The following is a 22,830-nucleotide window of genomic DNA, read 5'->3' as shown; positions in this document are numbered from 1 at the left end:
ATGATAACTATGATGATGATGCCCAAAGCTTCTCTAGAATATTCAATCTCTTATTTTGTTTTTTATTTTGCTTTTCATATGTCTAAAAAATTACAATATGCATTTAGACATGATGAATATCTTTAAACAATATGATGTTTCTTATAATGTGGAGTACAATATTTAACACTTCGAATAAATTTTGTTAATTTTATAAGATATCATGAGGGATGAAAAATTAATAGTGTTGATTGTTGAAGACAACACTTATATTGGTTAAGTATCAAATAGGTAAATATATGTATGGTTTTTATCGCCTTATTTTTTACCTTTTGCCTTAGGCTAAAAGGAGTCTCATTGCCTTGACATTGCCTTTCGCTTTTGACAATACTGGTTAAACTACAATTCCTTAGGCTATTTGGGCAACTTACTCACACTTATCTATAGATTTCAACTAGCAGAGAATATTCTTCCCACAATTATACCACATAGAAAATGTGTTTTCCCTACTACTGCATCCCTATGTGACATTAAAAAAGCTATAAACCCTCAATCAGCATCAACATTCAATCCTCTGCATGGTCAAAAGAATATTGAAGGATGCTGAAAATGCATAGTAAGACCATGGGGATAGTCTTAACATCAGATCTCCACATAGTTACCTAAGTACTGCTGGAGAAAATCCAGAGCCATTAATCACAGAGATGTTTTGTAACACATGAACTTATACCTTTGCTTTTGAAACAAATGGGACAAGTACTACTTACCAAAATGTCTTCAGTGTCAAACCCAACAGACAGATGTATTGACCTTTACATGAAATTTAAATAAAATAATAATAATAATAATGGAAGGGAACCACTCATCATGTCTCAACCTTGAATGATTAAGTGACAATTTGAGACTTCTAAACAATTAATCCTTAAAATTGTGCTAAAAAGAATACCCTGAGAAAGAACCTTTTTCACAAGGATAATGGTGTTTGTGATAATATCTTGTAACATTCTTTATTATTACAGTTGCCCTAAAATTAGTGGGGAAGAAAAGAAGCAGAAGCCATTGCATTTTTAAGCACTCACAATGTCAGAATCCATTAAGAGCACACTTGATAGCAGTAATGATTTTTTTTCCTTAAACAATCTCATTTTTGAAAATGAAAGCAATGAAAATGGTCAAAAGCTAAAGGGTGGGTTAAGGCATCTAGAGGTTTAAGACAAGGAGACCCTTTATCCCCTTTTTTGTTCACCATAGTAACAGATGTATTGAGCAGGATGTTATTGAGAGCAGAGGAAAGAAATGCCCTAAAGGGTTTCAGGGTGGGTAGGAACAGAACAAGGGTGTCCCATTTACAATTTGCAGATGACACCATTTTCTTCTCTAGTACTCGAGAAGAGGACTTGCTAACTCTCAAGAGCATTTTGCTAGTGTTTGGGCATATTTCTGGGCTGAAGGTTAACCTTGACAAAAGTAATATTTATGGCATTAACCTCGGTCAGGATCATCTTCATAGGTTGGCCAAGTTGCTTGATTGCAAGGCATCTGGGTGGCCCATACTCTACCTGGGTCTTCCTCTGGGTGGGAATCCCAAGTCTGGTAGCTTCTGGGATCCTGTGATTGAGAGGATCTCGAGCAGATTAGATGGGTGGGAAAAGGCATATTTATCTTTTGGAGGTAGGATAACTCTCATTCAATCTTGTCTCACTCATATGCCTTGTTACTTCCTTTCATTGTTTAAGATTCCCGCCTCCGTGGCAGTAAGAATTGAGAGGTTGCAAAGAGATTTTTTATGGTCCGGGGTTGGGGAAGGCAAAAGAGATCATCTAGTTAGTTGGGATGTAGTGTGTAATCCGAAGACGAAAGGGGGTTTGGGTCTCGGAAGGATTTCCTTACGGAATTCCGCTCTCTTAGGGAAATGGTTGTGGAGGTATCCCAGGGAGGGTTCAGCGTTGTGGCATCAGGTCATTTTAAGCATTTATGGATCACACTCTAATGGTTGGGACGCCAACACTATTGTTAGATGGTCACATCGTTGTCCTTGGAAGGCTATTGCACAAGTTTTCCAAGATTTTTCCAAGTTTACTCGGTTCATGGTAGGAGATGGGGAAAGAATTCGATTCTGGGAAGACTTGTGGTGGGGGGATCAACCTCTGGGGGTCCGTTATCCAAGACTACTTAGAGTAGTAATGGATAAAAACATTCCTATTTCTTCAATTCTCGGATCCACTCGCCCCTTCTCTTGGAACTTTAACTTCCGTCGTAACCTTTCCGATTCCGAGATAGAAGATTTAGAGAGTCTCATGCGGTCTCTTGATCATATACATTTATCACCTTCGGTTCTAGATAAGAGATCTTGGTCTTTATCTTCTTCAGGATTTTTCACAGTCAAATCTTTCTTTCTTGCCTTATCCCAAAGTTCTGGTTTGCCTTCAGTTTTCCCTTCCAAATTAGTCTGGAATTCTCAAGTCCCTTTCAAAATCAAGTCCTTTGTTTGGTTAGTGGCTCACAAGAAGGTAAATACTAATGACATGCTACAGTTGAGAAGACCCTACAAAGCACTTAGTCCCGACATTTGTATGTTGTGCATGAAGCAGGGAGAAACAGTAGATCATCTTTTTCTTCATTGCCCTCTGACGATGGGGTTGTGGTACAGACTATTTCAGTTAACAAAGATAAATTGGGTCCCTCCTAGGAGCATCTGTGACATGCTATCTACCAATTTTAATGGGTTTGGATCTTCTAAGAGAGGGATTGTATTATGGCAAGCTGCGTGCATCGCTTTATTATGGGTGGTGTGGCGGGAAAGAAATGCAAGGATTTTTTAGGATAAAACAAGGAATTCAAAGAACCTTTGGGACATGATTCATTTCCTTGCTTCTCTTTGGGCTTTTTGTTCTAAGGTTTTTAAGGGGATTCCCCTTAATGTGATACACCTTGATTGGTTAGCGGCGTGCAACTCCATTGGGTTGGCCTAACTTATAGCAGTTGTCTGTATCTACTTTGTATTTTCTCGCATTTGTTTCATTGTAGTTTTGTTTTTCTTTGGTGGGAGGATTCCTCATCCTTCTCTTGTACTTTCCTTTTTATCAATATATGCCTTTGTCGTTTCTAATAAAAAAAAAAAGGTCAAAAGCTTGTCTTTTACAATTAGTAGTTCTGAGAACATGAAAAGCACTATTTTTCATTCCTAAAAATGGCCTGGTAAGATATGTATTTGTGGGTGTGTGTGTTAGAACAGTTTTCAAAGACGTGTTCAGTGTCATTTTCATTTTTACATTTTCAGAATAGAAAACAGTTATTGTCTTTGTTACTAAATGCACATTAAACATCGTGATACGGTTCTCCTTGTCCCTCATGAATGGACAACCATGTCAATGCAAAATGTAAATCAATGCTAGCATTAATAATAGACATGTGGAACATGTGATATTTCCAATAACTAGAAACAGAAGTGGAAAGAAAAGCCTTTTCATTTAGAAAATAATGACAAAAAACACTGATTAATTGGTACCTTACAAACTTCTCTCGTTGGACCCCCATGTACTGTGACTTATGACCACAATCAAACATCTTTCACAATCAAAGACATAGACATCACCTGCAAACCAATGGAAGAATTTAAGTTCATCAATTGGCATATGGTTGGATTAATGCTGAAGTGATTCACATTATTTTTAAGGCTGGGAGATTGGGTGCCAGACCACCAAAACAATCCTATTCAAATGCTCCTTCGATTTTCTGGCCATGCACCAAAGTTCACTTTTCTATTTACAGGCACCAAAAATTCCTAGTTTTTAGGCTAATCACTTGATACACAGCCAACATCTACTTATAGTTTATTATATGATTAAATTTAATCTTTAATATTGTTAATAACATCAACCCTATCATTAGAAAGAGTAGGTATACAAATAATTTAATACTATTAGTTGACATTTGTGAGCACTGGCGTGCTTACTGTTCACATAATGTCATTGCCCTTTGACATTGATCAGTTTCCTCCTTATTTCACCCTTATGTGGAGCACTCTTCTAGAGCCCTTTCCAACCTTGATGCTGATAAAACTCCAGTCTTCAGGTTCAGTAGGGTTAAATACAGAGTTCTACAGGAAATTTTGCAGTATCATAGTGGATGATTTTATGGCTTTCACTCTTGAAGTTTTGGAGGAAAGCAAGATCAGAAGATGAGAACAGGAGCTTATTGTGCTTTACCCCTTGTTCCTAAGTTGTTTGGTCTGGAATCTTACAGAGCAATAAAATTCTCTTTAAGATGCTCTCCTGCTGCATTAAGGAGTTGATGTTGCTTTTGGTTTCTTCTACCCAAAATGCTTCTGTCAAGGGTTTCCAAATTTTGGATGGGATTCTTTTTTTTTTTTTTTGATAGATAAACCCACAGAAGCTTTATTAGAAAAAAGGGAGCTTAAAAGGCAACCCGAAGCATACAGGGAGTATACACGAGATACCAAAAGACAAAAAACAAAAAGGCAAACACTCACCAGCCCTCAACTAGAACCCAACCAATCAACGAAGTTAATTAAAGAACAGGGTCCTCCATCTAAACAAGACTTAGCCTAAGAGAAGAGATTACAAACAAAAGAATTTTTCATTCTTAGAATCGACAAAACTTCATTATCAAAAACTATCATATTTCTTTCCTTCCAAACCGTCCAAAATAAACAGAGAGGAGCTGCCCGCCAAGTCTTTCCACGCTTCTTGTCCACAAAGGAAGCGGACCATCCTGAGAGAGTGTCTCTAATTGTAAACGAGAGGACCCAATTAACACCAAACAAAGAGAACACAAGATCCCACAAAACCCTCGCCTTGGGGCAATGAATAAGGATGTGATTTATCGTCTCCTCTTCAGCACAACACAAGAAGCACTTGTTTGCTAAAATACAGCCCCTCTTCTCGAGTTGATCTTGGGTTAGAACCTTCCCCCAAGAAGCTTCCCAAGCAAAAAAACCCACCTTTGTAGGCACATAAGGGCTCCAAATGATGCTCCACAGAAACGAGACTGCACAACTAGATTCAAGAGTATTGTAAAGGGATTTTACAGAAAAAATCCCATTCTTCGATGCTTTCCACAACACTCTATCCTCCAAACCAGCAACAAGCCTCTTTCCTTGAAGAGTCGAAAGGAGCCTTTCCACCGCCTCCACCTCCCAATCATTAAAAGATCTAGAGAAACAAGGAATCTAACCCCCCACATCTCCCACAAAATCCCAACAATCCCCTACCCACGCATCTTGAGAGACCGCTAAGGCAAACAAAGATTGAAAAGCCTCACAAAGGGGAATATTCTCGCACCAAGTGTCCTTCCAAAATCTCACCCTTCTACCATCCCCCACAGCAAAGGAAACATTTTTAAGCAACAGAGAGTCTTCCTTTCTAATTTCCTTCCAAAACCCCACCCCATAGCCCTCCCTAACCTCATAGGAATTCCACCCTCCACCTTCTTCCCCAAACTTCCTACTAATAATAAGCTTCCAAAAAGACTCCCTTTCAACCGCAAAGTGCCAACTCCATTTGCACAAAAGGGCCCTATTGAGAATAGAAAGATTTCTAATCCCCAAACCACCCTTTTTTTTATAAGAACAAACAACAACCCACTTTATAAGATGGGGCCTCTTCTCCAACACTCCCCCACCCCAAAGGAAATCCCTTTGGATTTTCTCAAGCCTCATTCTAACAACTCTTGGCATACACAACAAGGAAATGAAATAGATAGGCATGCTAACCAAAGTGCTCCGAATGAGAGTGATTCTCCCTCCCTTGGAAATGAACTGCCTCTTCCATAAGGCAAGTCTCTTCCACATCCTCTCTTCCACGCCATCCCATATTGCCACCGACTTATGAGGAGCACCCAAAGGGAGCCCCAAATAAGTGGAAGGAAGAGATCCCACTTTGCAGCCCAGTTCAGAAGCCAAAACCTCAACGTTCTCTACTCTTCCCACCGGCAGAATTTTACTCTTATTCAAATTGATGCTCAGACCAGAAATGACTTCAAACCACATTAACAGCCAGCTTAGAAAAGCCATTTGCTCTTGGGAATCCTCACAAAAGACCAACATGTCATCAGCAAACAACAGATGAGACATTTGGATCCCACTACCACCCCTTCCCCTTATCCTGCAACCGGTAAGGAAAACCCTCCTAACTGCTCTGTTAATGAGGCAACTTAAGGCCTCCATCCCTAAAACAAATAAGGGGATAGGGGATCCCCTTGCCTTAACCCCCTAGTGTTCTGGAAAAAACCCGAAGGCGATCCATTAATCAAAACTGAAAAAGAAGCAATGGAGATGCACCACCTAATCCAGCCAGCCCATTTCTCCCCAAAACCCATTTTTTGCATCATTGTCAACATAAAATCCCAATTAATATGATCGTAAGCCTTCTCTAAGTCCAATTTACACAACACACCAAATTCATCCCTTTTCAGCATCAAGTCTATAGCCTCATTAGCAATTAACGTAGCATCAAGGATTTGCCTTCCATCAACAAAAGCATTTTGGGTAGGAGACACCACCTTACTCACTACCTTCTTTAACCTATTAGCTAGGACCTTGGCGAGCAGCTTGTACAGGCTTCCCACCAAACTGATGGGTCTAAAATCGCATAAATCATCAACCTCGCCTTTCTTAGGGACTAAAACTAGGAAAGTGGTTTTCAAACTTCTAACAAATTTACCCCACTCAAAAAAATCCTTGAAAAATCCCATTAACTCATCTTTGACAAAGTCCTAGCAAAACTGCCAAAAGGCAAGGGGAAACCCATCCGGACCAGGAGCCTTGTCCCCATTCAACTCTGAAAGAGCCAAAAACACCTCTTCCACAGAAAGCATCTCCTCCAGCCTAGCTGCCTCCTCAACCCAATACTGTCAAACTCCAGACTGTTCATACTAGGGTGTCAGCCACCAGGATCCAATAACAGATTCTGATAGGCCCTCACCACACCCCTTTGAATTTCTTGATCTTCTGAAAGCTAGATTCTGTTAACTTTAATATTTTTCAAATAATTCCTCCTATTAGAATTTGCCATCTTATGAAAGAAACATGTGTTCTTATCGCCTTCCTTCAACCACGTTTCTCTTTATTCCTGCCTCCACAAGATTTCCTCCATAAGCGCCCACTTCTTGAAACCTCCCTAGCCGTCTTTCTAGCCTCTAACTCTTACTCGTTTAAAACTCTTTGCCGCTCCTAATCATCCCAAAAAGACACTTTGTCCATAGCCACCCTCATGTTCACCCCCACTTTACCAAAAACTTCCTTGTTCCAATTCTTCAACTTGATTTTTAAAGTCTTTAATTTTTCTGTCAGGATAAAACTATAAGACCCACTGTAGTTGAAACCTTGCCACCAGCCCTTAAGCAGCTCCTTAAAGCCCTCCTCCTTCAACCACATATTCTCAAAACAAAACGGAATTGGACCTCTCCTCACACCATCCCCATCTAACAGAATTGGGAAGTGATCAAACACCGGCCTTGGGAGAGTACATTGAGACACCCCCCTAAAATGATTCTCCCAATCCTCCGAAATCAAAAAACGATCCAGTCTTGACCTGGATTGACCATTTAGCCCTCCACTCCACATAAAAGCCCCCCCCCCCCCCCTGAACAGACAAATCTCTTAAAGCCAACTCATTAATCACCTCCGAAAACCTTCCCATGGATCCAGACAATCTTCCTTCTCTACTACGCTCGCTAGGAAATCTAATCACATTAAAGTCCCCACCAATACACCAAAGATCAAACCACAACCCTCGAATGGCACCTAACTCTTCCCAAAAAGGTTCTCTATATCTTTTCGATGTAGGTCCGTAGACTCCCGTAAAGATCCACAAGAAACCATCCTCGCAATTTTTAAAACGACACAAAATTGAGAAGAGACCCACTTCCATACCTACTAACTCCAAAACTCTATTATCCCAAAAGACTACCACCCCACCAGCTGCCCCCTTTGCACTCACTGCTCCCCAACCTAAGAATCTTCCCACACCAAGACTATGAACAACCCCCTGGGACATATCTTGAATTTTAGTCTCCTGCAAACACACCACATCCACTTTTTGAGACCTAATTAGGGCCTTAATTACCTTCCTTTTATTTCTGTCATTGGCCCCTTTAACATTCCAGGATAAAATCTTTAGCTTCATCTAATGGTCGAGAATCTGACCCCACCTTCTCTAACCAAAGAATTCTCCTTTCTCGCTCCATTATAATTAATGGACCACTCTAATTTTTTCAATTCACGGTCAAACTTAGTGGACCCTGATGATCCCTTCTTAAGATTTTGCTCTCTTCTTCTCTTGGTCCTTAGAAGCAGATTCAAAATTTCACCTTCAAAGCTTTCCATAGGAAAACCCAAAAACTTGCTAAACCTCGCCAGGCAGCTATTGTCCCATCGACAACCTTTACCCTCCATATCCTGTAACAACCCCTCAAACTCACCCCCCACACCTTCTCCAACCACAGACTTCTCCCCCTTAGAGACCACTCCCCATTGCTGTCATCAGCCAGGATGATTCTCAACGGGATCTGCTCCTCTCCATTAACCACGGAAGCCAAACCACCAAGATACCCCTCATTCAACACAACCCGACCGAAAACAGAAGGAGTAGAAGAGAGCTCTCGACCCCCCATAGGAAAAGAACGAGGATCGACGTACCTGGATGCCTCTTCGTAGAGCACTTCGTCAGTCAAACGCCCCTTTTATGTCGTCTAAGAGGTCACCAATGACAACACCTCCCTCGACAACCCGACAAGGGGGTCGTCGCCTCCACTTGCGCCTCTAACTTTGGAGATCGACTGCTCACTTCGAGCCCTAGGTAGAGAGACTGGAGCCTCGTCCCCATAAAAAGCCCCTTCTCCCTTTGCGTCGACTCCAACAGACCTAAAGCCCACACCCGACTCCCCCTCACTGCATCTTTTAAGACCATTTAAGTGAATGGGCCTTGAGACACGGACCAAATCCACCTAGCGCTCATGACAAGGACCTTGGGCCTCCCCAATAACTAAAACATTAGGCCCACAACTAGGCCCACAACAAAAGCCTTCCGACCCAAAGCCAAGGACGTTCAGACTGTTGGACGAGGGCTCCCTGCCCCCTCCCACTAGATCAACTGAACAACCTACCCTAGCCCTCTCATCAGTCTCTTCGCCAGAGACCTCAACAGAAAGGGTGGGTGGGTTACCTCTAGCATGCGACACGTCCTGTACCCCCATCTGAGACCTCAATTGCTCCACCTTCTCCCTTTGACTCCCACAACAGACAACGCGTTGAGATCCACCATTTTCTTCTCCTACCCTTGGACCGCCCTTCCCGGAGAAGCTTCCCGCTGGCACCACCTGCGTGAACCAAGGTGGAGATTCCCACCACAGCTGGAGAGAATAGCAACCCGACCCCAAAACTATATGAGCAAAGTTAGGGACCTCCATTTCCGCACGCTTCACCAGAATCCGAGCCCACTGCAACTCAGACAAAGATCTGGTATCTTCATTCACTGCAACAAAACCTTTGCACCCATCTCCAATTCTTTTAAACACCTCAAGACTCCACAAGTGGAGTGGGAGCCCGACCAACGTTACCCAAGCCTCATCAGCATTGGATTTCTTGCAGAAGCACCCCACCTCTGGGTACCATCTATCCAAAATAATAAAATTTTCCTTAATGCTTCTTTTGCCTCTGGCCAGAACACGCTCATCCTCGTAAGGCAACTCAAAATCAAACAACAGGAGACCCCTGCCTAACACAGCAACCCTCAGTTTCCCCTTTACCTCCCAATTCTGACGAGTCCAACTCCTTATGTATTCCAACTCAGGTAATGGAGTTGAATTAATACCTCACCTCCCTACCAGACACTGTCTCATCTGATCTAACCTTCCACACACTTCTCTTTCCCCTACCTCTAACCAAACTGACCCACCTACTCTTCCCGGGGTCGACTTAACAACATTTGCAAATGACTTCATCTCCACCCCCTTTTCCCTCCACAGAACCTTCGAAACTCCCTTCAACTTCAACAAAACCTCTGGCCCACCGGTAACCTTTAAACCTTCTGACGGGACCACTCCAAGACCTCTCAACCTCTCGGCCAGAGAATTCCAACCACTAGCCTGTCCCTTCCCTTCAGGAAAAATAATAATGTATTTTTTAGCTTCAAGATCTCGAACAGAACATAGAATGAACCTTCCTGCCTTATTCAAACGACGCTCCATTCTAAACTTCCTGTTCCCCTCCATCTAGCCAATGACCCAACTTTGGTTATCAACCTCTCTACAACAGGCTTCAACTCCTTCCAGTAAGCAACACAGACTAACCTCCCCAAATGTAATCCAAGAGGAGATACCTCTGCTTCTCTCCCAAATACAACCTTTCAGCTTTCCTCCCAAATCCTCAACCAAAATCTCAAAGGATTTGGACTCCACCACAAACCGACTTCTTCCACCCCTAACAGGTCTAACTTTCCCCAAGGGAAATTCCTACTTGATACTTTGTTAGCATTTTGGATGGGATTCTTATTGCCTTTTTATGGCTTCCAAACATAGAGAGGAGCTTCCCAGGTACTTTCTTGGAAAAGGTTGTGATCATGTGTTAATATATTACTTTATGTTGGCAATTTCACTCTAAAGATCATTGATTGGAAACTATTTGTTCGAGTGATTTTCCATGTATATATGATGTCTTTGTGTTGCTTGAATATTTATTAATTTATCCAGACTGATATTAAATACTTGAAGGGCTAATTAAATCAATTTTTGGGCAAAAAATTGTGGATTGCCCCTTCCTTCCCTCCCGCACATCCTTGCCCCCAAAATAAACTTACTAGTGATATCAGAGTTGAAATTTTCAAAAACATTTTTTTTATATCCGTGCTAATTGAATCATAGTTTTAAAAGGCAAGCCTAGGACCAGGGCAACGTGTCATGAGGTTGTTCCTCGCCTGGGGTCAGGCATAGCCCCTTTAAAGAGGCACAGCTTAGGTGCAAAAGGCACCCCCCTTGAGCCAAGCGCAAGGCTCTCCAAAGGCATACCTCTGCCTTTTTTCTTCTCCTGGCCAAAACAATGTCATTTTGGAATGAGTTAAAAAAAATAAATAAAAAATAAATCACAGCAATGACGTTTTCAATCTTGTTCTTTTTCTTTTTTTAGAAGTCAACATCAAAACACATCGTTTTGAATTAAAAGTGAAGAAACACAACCCAAATTAGGGCTTAATGCTCGTGAAAAGAGAAGACGGAAGAGGAGAAGAAAAGATGGAGAGAGAGGGGTGTGGCATATGGCATACCTGGTGGTTGTTACAACTATTGGATTCTTTCACTTGACAGTGCACTCATGATCTACTACCACTGATATTTCGGGATTTATATTCATGTTATTTTGTATTTAATTAATTTTTATCATTTCATCATTTTATCATAAGCTGATAATTAGATAACTACACTTTAAAAGTTGAAAGCCTTGAATCATGGAACCATTGAGAGTAGGATCTTCAATAAATTGTGTTCTTTTCTTTGATGGTAACAACTACCCCCATTGGAAAGTTCATATGCAATTTTGATTAAAATATTAGGTGAACAAGTATGGAATGGATTGGAAGTTAGGTGTTTACCAACAATGCTTGTGGAAAAAATTGGTAGGTCCACCCCTAAAATGAAACCCAAACAAGAATGAGATGAATTTGATAATGAGGAGTTCGGTTGGCATACCTTGGTATAGACCCTGCAAAAGTCCTTTACTATATTTTCAACAATGTGAGTCCTAATGAGTTTCACAAAAAAGCAACATATAAATATGTTAAAAAAGCCTGGGATATTCTTGATGTCACACATGAGGGCACTTTTATTGTGAAGATATCCAAAATTCAAATTTTGACCTCTAGGTTTGAGAGCATAAAGATGGTGGAGGATCAAACCTTCTTTGATTTTTATGCTGAATTTAGTGACATAATGGATTCCAATTATAACTTAGGTGAAAATATTCCAAAATCTAAAGTCATTCAAAAATCCTTGAGATCTCTCCCAAGGAGGATCAGATCCAAGGTTATTGTCATTGAAGAAAGCAAAGATGTTGAATCTCTTCAAGTTGATAAATTGGTGAGATTCAAACTTTTAAGATGTTTCTTTCCTATTCTAAGAAGCGTAAGGATGTAGATTGAAAGCTTCTAAGAAGGAATAAGTAGAATCTGAGGATGAAAATAAACTTGTGCTAACCAATGATGAAGTAGTCTTGTTTGCTATAAAATGCAAAAAAAAATTGTTAAACTACAAAAGAAAAATTCCAAGGTTCTAAAAAGGAAAAAAGAAATACCAATGACATGCTGCAATTGAGAAGGCCTTTCAAAGCCCTTAGCCTTGATTGGTGCATCCTATGTAAGAGTAATGAGACGATTGATCATCTCTTTTTACATTGTCTAATTACTTTGAGATTATGGCATAGGATTTTCTCACAAGCGGGGATGACCTGGGTTTAGCTACGCAGTATGCGTGATATGATGGTGATTTCCATCAAGTGTTTTGGGAACTCTATTAAAAGCAAAACTCTTTGGAGGATCACGTACCTTTCTTTCTTGTGGATTGTGTGAAAAGAGAGGAACACTAGGATTTTTTAGGATACTTGGAAGACGTCGGAGATGATGTGGCATTTGCTTCATTTCCTTGTTTCTTTTTGGGCTTATTGTACAGACGTTTTTAAACCTTACCCTTTGAGTATAATTCAACTTAGTTGGCTCTCGATTTGTACAACTTAGGGTTGGGTCTATAGGGTCAAGAATTGTTACACTTGAATATGTTTTTTGTATAGCCCCATTGTATAGTGGAGGTTTACTCGGATCTTTTTTATCAGGTTTGTATTCATGATGAGGATTTCTCATCCTTCTCATGTTCTGTTTATTCTCAATTAATACATATATTTGTTTCTGATCAAAAAAAAAAAATGTTAGTAAGGAAAATGGAAAAGATGGTTAAAAGTGGCTAAGTTGATTATTTTAATTGAGGTGGTAAAAGACACATTGTTACTAATTGTCTTATCCCCAAACAAGAGAAAAAAGTCATGCAAGTAACTTGCAGTGACTCTACGTCTGAGGGTGAAGAGTTAAATGACTCAAGAGGGCTCAAACATTGTCGCTCTTACAACTCCTTTTGAAGTGATCCATTAAAGGGCACGGAGGAGTGTTGCATCACAAACATGAAGAAGAGGTATTGTTGTTGGTTAGGATAAGCTTCGTGGGGTAGTAACTTCTGAACTACACAAAACTTTGTATGCTTCTTTCATAATTAGTACATTTTATTGACTCATGGTTTTTGCATTTGCAAATGTTGAAGGTAATCTTTGTGAATAATTTTTCACGTATATCTTTTTTTTTTTTTTTTTTTGATTGAAAATTTATTAATTTATCTAGACTAATATTGAACATTCTCAGGGCTAATCAAAAGGGATAAAATATTTAAATGAATCAATCAAAATTGGACCTAAAGAAAATTGAATTTGGGATGCTAATTTTTAGGCATAAATTTGTGAACCACCTATTCACCCAACAAAACCTCTCCTCGTGCCTCAAACATGTGGTTTTGTGATCAAGAATAAACTAGCATATATTTAGATAGGCAAGAGACCAAGAATAAACTTGCAATGTGAATTGGAATTGTCCAGATCATTTTTCTCCTCAGAATAGTTTTTGATTATTGGTGGAGGATAGGTGCAAACCCACTATGCATTAGTGTTGTTCTCCAACCTTCTTAAAACAGGGCTTCATTTGGCCTTTTTTGGTAGTTCTAGAGGATTGGCTAGCGGAATACACTTCCTCTTTCCCTGTTTCCTTTCATTATTGTCATGGAGGTTTCAAGTTGATTAATTAATTGTGCAACAAGAGGGGATTTCTTTTGTAAATATTCCATTCTGACTTATTCGTTCCTGGGTTCCATCCCATTCTCAACTTCACTGTATTAGATATGTTCCAAGATGCTTTCAACTTATTTTTCACCTTAGGATCAATATCAGGAAATGGTGGGCCATTCAGTTTGGAGTAACAATTTTGCCTTCTCTATGTGAGACTTCTTCTGGGAATGGTCATAACCTAGAGTTTATTGGGATCCAATAATGGAGAGGGTAGAATACATCTTTCTTCATGGAAAGGAAAACTTTATTTCTAGAAAAGGGAAAAATCACTTTAATTAATAGCACCTCAAATCTCTCAAAACATTTGTTTCCTTATTTCTATTTCCTGCAATTGTAGCTAAAACTTTGGAAAAGATGTGCACAATTTCCTATGGAATCGACAGTATTAGCATAAACTATGATCATGATATGTTAAATGGCCATGTCATCCCAAGCGACTATAAACTACTCATATAACTTCTGAATGTCCTTCCACTAAGAACAAACCTCTTGAATTTGTGAAATTTTGCATTTGGGGAGTGGCAGTGTTAAAGTAGAAAAGGACAGATAACACCAAACATGAATAGCAATTGGGAGAACATCTACCAAATCTCAATTATCTTCTGATAGTTAAGGTTTTTCTCAAGAAATGCTACAAAATCAGAGATCTTTAGCAACCTAAGATTTTTTAATTTAACAGCTGTCATCTTAGGGTTGAGGATGGTAGAGGTTTTTCCAGATCAGGTACGTTTAAGAGTCTGCATTTGTTGGCACTTTACAACATCAACAATTAAACCAGTTTGTTACATCTGTCACATTTGCCCTTAACTTTCTGCCAAAGTAGCATCTATAAACAGGACTGCAACCTAGGCAGGTAGGGTCAAGTTGGAGATTTTCAGCCCAATATTGGGCTTTGACAGGCTAGTCATTGTGTACAGGTTAGATGAGATTTTTTTTTTTAATTCATATTTTTTCATAAATTTTTAAGATTGATTGCATATTCAGTTTGACTTCATTAATTCCTCAAGACATATTCAACCAAGCAAATATAACTAGAAAACAAGTTCACAAATAATGTATTTATAAATATCTTATAACAAGATGAAATAAAGACTTGTAACACATCTGAAATCAATTACAATTTTGTAAAATAACCAAACAATTGCAATTTAAATTAATGTCTTCAATCATGTTTATAATTGTGGTAAAATCCACTCTATGCTTTATACTTTGAGTAATCTACTTTATTTATTTATTTATGTACATATTGAATGTGCCCCTGTAGACAGAGTATACAAAGGATGCCACAAGAGAAAAATAAAGAGAAAAACTACAACTGGCCGAAATGCTGCCTACCCCATACCTAAGCAATCAATGAAATCCAGAAAAGAGGAATAACACTCCTCCTTACCATCTCCCATCGCCTAAAAGAAAAATGTTTTGAGGAAGTGATCCATGATACTATCTCCAACTCGTCAACACCTTTAGATGTCCTACTGTCTTTCCATATGTTGAATTGTACAATCGTTATAAACTAATTGACAAATCAGTGTGTATATATTTAGTTAAGAAAATAATCCCTTCAATCATGGGATTTATATTATCCCTTCAATCATGGGATTTATAGGTTTGACTTTTCTAAATTAGTTTTTTCCTGGAACGGTATATATATTGTTGTGTACCAATTATTTTGTTCAATGAGAAATCATCATTCTCTTATTTTTCTTGTCATGGTATCAAAACCCTAGGCCTTTTCTGGGTTCTCGTTCTATGCAGCCTTCATTGCTGCGTTGTATCAGCCTTCATAGCTGCGTGTTGACAATTTGATCGCAGCCTTCATTGCTGCGTTCTTCTTCATTGTGTGTTGACAATGTGTTTCTGCCCTCTATTACTATGTCCACATTTGAAATCACACCTTCAAAAATCTCTGTTCATTCAGATGAGGTTAACTCAAATCAAATGACAGGAGATCTGCAGAATGTTAGAGCCAATTACAGACTAAATGAGAAAAATTATCTCAAGTGGTCTCAATTTATTAAAACATATCTAAAGGGCAAAGGGACTCTCAGCCATATTCTCGGGAAAGGACCAAAAAAATGAGACCCAACGTTTGAAGAGTGGGACAAAGATGATTCCATGATCATGTCATGGTTGTGGGACTCAATAAATCCTGCAATTAGTGATACCTGTATGTTTCTGACTACAGCAAAGGAGATTTGGGACTCCATTCATCGAACCTACTCAAAAGCTCGTGATGCAGCCCAAGTATATGAAATTAAGGTGAAGACAAGTGCCACCAAATAGGGGAGCAGAATAGTGATACAGTATGCCAATTTGCTGAAGAATTTGTGGCAAGAACTAGATCACTATCGGGTATTTGAGATGAAGTGCTCAGAAGACACTGCTATCTTGAAGAACTTCACTGAGAAGGACCAAGTTTATGATTTCTTGGTTGGACTCAACCCTGAATTTGATCAGGCTAGGGTTCAGATACTTGGCAGGGAGGAGACACCTTCACTAGAGGAGACAATCTCTCTAATTAGGGCAGAAGAAAGCCGAAGGGGTATAATGCTTAAGCCTCAAACTTTAGAAGCTTTGGCCTTAGTGACTAAAAATGAACAAAGCCAGACACAAGAAAGAGGGAAAACAGACCTGTTAAGAGTCTCAGGGAGACACAACAAGGATAATTTGTGGTGCACCTACTGTAAAAAACCGAGGCAGACCAAGGAGCGTTGCTAGAAATTGAATGGTAAATCATCAACATCAAGCCGAGAATGGGGAAATCGAGGAGGCCAACAGAATTCTCAGGCTCATCTAACAGAACAAACCAATCAAAGCGAGGGACAGGAGAAAGGAGGTCTTAATAGTGAAGGGATTGAAAGGCTTAGAAAGCAGATTCCAAGAAAATGACAATAAAAACACTGCATTTTCTATTTCTATTGATTCTGAAACAACAACAACAATTAATTGACAGACCTAAACTCTTTCTTTGCACAGTGGAAGTTCCAATTACTTGGCAGCCTCATATTAATTTAAGTTTCTTATTTCCTTAGGATGTAGATAGTAAAAAATAGAAAGTCAATTCTTTTATTTCCCCACCTTTCTTAGCAACCAGACAGACCTAAACTCTTTCTTTGCACAGTGGGGGTGCTTCAAGAGCATTGTCCATATCTTCTTCTTTTTTTCCTGATAAGTAAGAGCATTACCTATATCTTTTTATTTATTTATTTATTTATTTATTTATTTGATAAATAAGAGCATTACCTATATCTTAATTGTACCATCTGGGTTATGTGTCTTTCATGCCTGGCTAGATGAGCCGAACCCCTCATAATCTACACTCACACCTTGTTCAAGGTTCCAATAGTTCATAAAATTCTATTTTAATTTCTACTGAAATATTGGCAATGATTCCACTGCTTCTCGCCATCAATTTTGCTTATTATTGGTGATCGCCATAACCGACTGTGTGCCAAAAACACCAACAAAGTGACCAGTTTAGGGCGAAGGGCTCAGCACAAACCAAAATCCAAAACCCCCCAAAAAAAAAAAAAAAAAATGGTAGGGTGCAGGGGGGGTTTGAAAATCCCATTCCCTGCAAAACCCCCAAAAAAGAAAGAAACCTGAATTCAACTCAAGAAATTAAGAACAAGTTGCTAAGGAATTGAACACAACACCCATTTGGTTCTACAGTCATGCAGATAAGCCCTAGTTCTCCATTTGGTTCCTGAGAAACGGTAGGAAAAGGAGAAAAATGGAAATCTAACAACCCCGTTTCAACCCACAACTAGAATCCAAAATTTCAACTGTTTCCTTCCGATTTCTCAGTAACCCAACATACTAGATATTTGAAAGTGAAATAAAGACGACAAATTGAACAAATAGACATAAGAAGACACAACAAATCTACTCCTCTAAGATATGATATCGAACAGAAGAAAAATCCGACTTACGCTGAAATCCGGCAGTTCATTTCATGAAGTCGAGTCCAGAGGAGTGAGGTTCGGATAGAGAGAGAGACAGACGGAGAGACAGAGGGAGAGATTTGTGGTTTTAAGTCCACCTAGGAAAAGAGGGGAGGGAGAGAGGGACGAAGGGGAGATTCAGAAAAACTTTTACCAAAAACAGAAAGGGAAAAGGTCTTATCCTACATAAACTTGGTGAATTTCACCGTCATGCTCTCTGCCACGTCCCCACCAAGTCAAATCAGCCACTCCCTACTCCTACAAATATCCTTATTTTATTTTCTCCTTCTCATTTTTCCTTTTGGACAGCTCCAATGTTTGTGCTTCGTACCATCATCCTATGCTACCAACCAAAATTTATGGTACTATTTGTTTGTTTTTTTTGGGTACTTTTTTGTTATTTCTTGAGAATAATTTTTGAATGTATATATATATATATATATATATATATATATATATATATATATATATATATATATATATATATATATATGAAAAATAACAATTTATTTTTGAAAATTTTTATTTACACGTGAAGTTAAAAATCCAAATATGCATATGGGGGTTAAAAACTTTTCGTGGCAACAGAGAATCTGGAGCTCAAATTGTGGATCAATCTAGAAAAAGAATCTACAATCTTATGATTATCAAAATGTTTATTTATCTTTTTCTTTTCTTTTTTTATTAAGTCCATGTATATCGATTAGTATATTGTCTCTCAGAGCTTACTGCGATTTTAAATGTTACTACCAAGTTGGTTGTATGAATTCTTTATTGCTATTGTCTAAATATTAAATTTATAAAGTATTTAATTAATTATTGGATATATATATATACAGAATGAGTTCATCTCAACAATATCGAAGACTTTCAAAGTTGGATCCAAATTCAAATTTAATGGGCATTTGTTAAAACTTAATACTTATTATTAAATTATTTAAATTAATTTTAAGTTAAATTGTTATTAAGTAAGTGTTTAGTAAAGTGACTTAATAACTTAATTTAAGTTATTAAGTATATTTGATAAAATAGTTTAATGGTATGACTTAAAGTTAAAAACAATTTTAAATAATAAGTAAAAATAATTAATTTATTCTTAAGTTCACATTTTTATTTTGCCTTTTTGCCCTCATTTGCCCTAATTACCTCTATAATTTTTATTATTATTCCACGACCTTCACTTTTACTCAAACCACTTTTGTCATAGTTATAATTTATAAGGATAAATATATCAATTTGATGATTTGAAATATGTTTTAAGCTAATTTTATCAAATAACCTTATTGCCTAATAGAAAAATTAAGTAATAAGTTTTAAGTTAAAAATCTTTAGGTGGTGTTTGTTTTTTGGCTGAATAGAAAAAATCAAATAATTTGGTTTTTTCTATTCAGCTAAAAGTAACAAGTTGACATCATCTAATATAATTAAAATGAACTTGTTATCAATAAGTTCAATTTAATTATATTGGATGATGTCAACAGGTTACTTTTAGCTGAATAGAAAAAGTCAATAAAAAACAAACACCACTAACTTAAAGTCAGTTTCTAATTTGTTTATTACTTATTAGTTAATGACTTAAATTGACTTTAACTTAAGTTATACTTAAGTTATTAACTTCAAGCTTATTACTTGTTTTTTACTTTAAATGTAAAGGTTTTTTATTAAAATTTATTTTAAATTATCAAATTGACATACTTACCCCCAATTTAAAATTTATCATCATTAATTTTAGTTAATATTATTAATCTTAAACAATAAATTTGTTTATTAAATATCCTTACTTAAAGTATTGTAAAAATATAAGATAATCTTAAAATATTTATTATAAAAAACGAGCATGGAGTCATGATTATTAAATATACTCTCATTAGATATGGGTAAATAAGACAAAAAAAAATTAAGATTAAGAATAGGTTCACTATTTTAACTTTATTTAAAGTCATTTTTAACTTTAAATTATGATATTAAGTTATTTTATTAAGCATACTTAATCTGCTTAATATCTTAAATTAAGTTATAAAGTAATTTTAAGTGATTAAGTTAATTTACCAAACATGCTTAATCCATTTAATAACTTAAATTAAGTTATTAAGTAACTTTGAGTGATTAAGTTAATTTAGCAAATGGCCTCCTAATTATGTACAAGAAATTTCCTTTCTATATTAGTTATCTTCATCATCTATATTAGTTGTAAAGGTTTATCATCATCATCATCATCATCATCATGATCATCATCATCATCATCATCATCATTATTATTATATATAAATTATATTAGAGCCTTTCCTCAACTCTTAGTTGGTATGATTTGTCTAGCAGTTAAAAGAAAATATTAAAAATAACAAAGAAAAAACCCTATTTGCTAGTTCGACAAAAAAAGAGGAGAAAAGCAAAGGCAAAGAGTTGATTACTAGACTAATGTAGGTTTAAAAGATAGAATTAGTTTTTCAATCACATGATTATTCAAGTTAGGGATTGATTCTATTTTGAATTTATTTGTCTCTATTTATTATTTTTCAACTTGTAATTTGGTTAATTTTCTATTTCCCGCTTGTATACAATCCCTATGAATACTTTGTATATACCAAAATAACCAATAAGAATTAAATTATTTATCGAAAATGTTTTCATGGTATTGAAGTTTGGTTCTCAACTAAAAATAAAATAAAATAAAATAAAAACTAATTGTTTTTTATGGCCTAAATCATCAAAAGAATTCAAGAGAGTTTAACAACCTTAATAGTTAGAGTTCGAATGCGACTTGTGACTTGACTTGGATTTATTTTATGAGTTCGAATGCGGATGTGTAGCTAATAGTGTGTTTGAATTTTTGACATGCTTGAACAAAGAACTTGATGAAGTAAAGAGGACGAATGCTCAAAAAAGAACCACTCCAATCCATGTGTGAAGTTTTTCCATAAAGTTTGAGAGAAGTCAAAGGTTGATAATGATGGGAACCTGACTACTTTTGCAACATATGATATTGGCGTGGCTGATAGTAAAAGGAAATTAAAAAAAATGGCTAAAATATGGTATGATTTTTGTAACAAGCCTCGACGTACCAAAGAGACACGTTAGAAATTATATGGGAACCAATAAATTGAAAAAAGAATCAAGTTTTTTCAAGATGAAACAATCATGGATTGTAAGCTATTGTAGAAAACCCGCCAAAAGCAAATGTTTCTTCACACGATCGAGCATTGTTGATCATTGTACAATTGATCATATGACGAGTCTTCATATACTCATTATTTTTATTACAAAAAAAAAGAAGAAAAAAGTATTACTGGCCCACTTAGATTTGCTTTTGTTAACGGATTTAAACTATCACAAATTTTTAACACACTTGCTTTGTCGCAAATTAGATTGTTTGTTGCTTATATGTAACTATTTATTGACGACAATTGCAACAATAAACACTCATCAACAAAAATATTATTATGATGAATTTAAACTATTGTAAATGCTCAACTAATGTACTTTGTCACAAAAGCAATTTACTTATAAAAAATAAGTAAACTTTCATTAACAATTTTTCAATGAAAATGACTACTCACTAAAATAGTGTTATTATAGTGGATAATAATATCACACATAATTTGTTCCAAAAGTAATTGTTGTCTTATGAATATGAAATCTTTACACTATAGTTATATGATAAATATGGTGAAACTAATGATAAAACAATTTTATAATTACTTTTTTAGTTTCATACTATATTTATAGTGAACATATTTTTTTTTTTAATAATAATAGTTTTAATATTTTAATATTTTTGTAACTATTTTTTTATTGTCCAAAAGATATTGGTTTATATATATATATAAAGGATCAAAATATCAATTTTTATGGATATGTTGGGATATATAAGAAAATATTGATAGATATAATTAACACAAAATATTGGTGAAACATAAATCGATCAAAACTTTTAAAAATGTTGAGAAAATTCTAAATAAATGATATAAAAAGTAACAATGAAATTTTTGAGGTTGTTTTATTAAAAAAAAAATTGATATATGTATAATATAATTTGTGACATCCAATAATAATATTTAGAATTTAAGAATACATTTTATAGGGATTTATCTAACTTGAATGTATTCAATAACACAAAAGAAATATTGATACATGTATAAGTTTTTTTTTTTTTTTTTTTAAAAATGTTCATAATTTTATTTATAAATTTATATTTAATTATCATAAAAAATACACAAGAGTTAAAATTAATTAAATTATTATAAAAATATTTTTTAATTATTGTATAATTAATTTATTTATATAATTTCTTATATTTTATAAATTTTAAGAAATAAAAATTTATTATCTACATTTCCCAACCAACTTAATCCATGGCAATAGTGACAGTTTGAATCCATTAGACAATCTATCACTAAAATTTTTTTTTTGCCGATGAAAGATTCCATTGATAAATTTTTATAAGACACATTTCTCCAATACCATATATTAGGAGGTAAATGTTTTATTCTAATAGTGTATTTTAGTTAGGAAGTGTAAATTTTTTTTATATTGTTTGAAAACTCAAAATAAAGATTGCTAATGGTTCTAGTTTTTTTTGGGGGGAATTTATGTAACCATACACCAAGGGGCAAAATTTTGCTTTTTGGAAATTTTACTTTTTACTTTTCAAATTCAATGGATTTTGTGGAAAATAAACCACTTTTCATACACTGTAATAGTGATATTGAGGGCCCTTCCAAAAATACCCTCATGCACTTTGACATAATCAATTACTTAGAAAAGCCATGTTCCACTTACGCTAATGACATGGCTCATATGACATGTAGACACTCCGAGTGGCAATATTTAAAAAAAAATATTTACTAAAATATAATAGTGAGATTTACCCGAAATCCTTTCTTCTATGTTGAATTAAAACCCTAAATCTCTTCTTCTCTCTTTGAACCAAACCCCCCAAATCCCTTATTCTCTCTTGAATTGAACCAAACCCCCAAATCCCATTTTCTCTCTTGAACCAAACCCCAAATCCCTTCTTCT

At 36.3% G+C, this 22,830-nt stretch overlaps 1 protein-coding gene across 2 annotated transcripts in view; it reads right to left on the bottom strand.

The window, feature by feature from the left end:
* The window catches only part of LOC117924953 (probable cyclic nucleotide-gated ion channel 5), a 41,654-nt gene extending 23,690 nt beyond the window's left edge, over nt 1–17,964 (bottom strand). The window contains exons 1-2 of one of the 2 annotated variants that reach the window (XM_034843704.1): nt 17,800–17,964; nt 3,488–3,574 (exon numbers count right to left, since the gene is read on the bottom strand). In XM_034843704.1, coding sequence (XP_034699595.1) covers nt 3,488–3,546 — 59 coding nt within the window. In that variant the 5' untranslated portion in view covers nt 3,547–3,574; nt 17,800–17,964. The remainder of the gene's footprint in view (nt 1–3,487; nt 3,575–17,799) is intronic. The other variant, XM_034843706.1, reaches the window with a different exon arrangement.
* Between the last annotated feature and the right edge of the window lie 4,866 nt (nt 17,965–22,830).

This window comes from Vitis riparia, chromosome 11 (assembly GCF_004353265.1).
Source record: "Vitis riparia cultivar Riparia Gloire de Montpellier isolate 1030 chromosome 11, EGFV_Vit.rip_1.0, whole genome shotgun sequence".
Classification (NCBI taxonomy): domain Eukaryota; kingdom Viridiplantae; phylum Streptophyta; class Magnoliopsida; order Vitales; family Vitaceae; genus Vitis; species Vitis riparia.
Note: the sequence above shows the minus strand (reverse complement) of the source record. Positions and strands in the feature narration are given on the sequence as shown.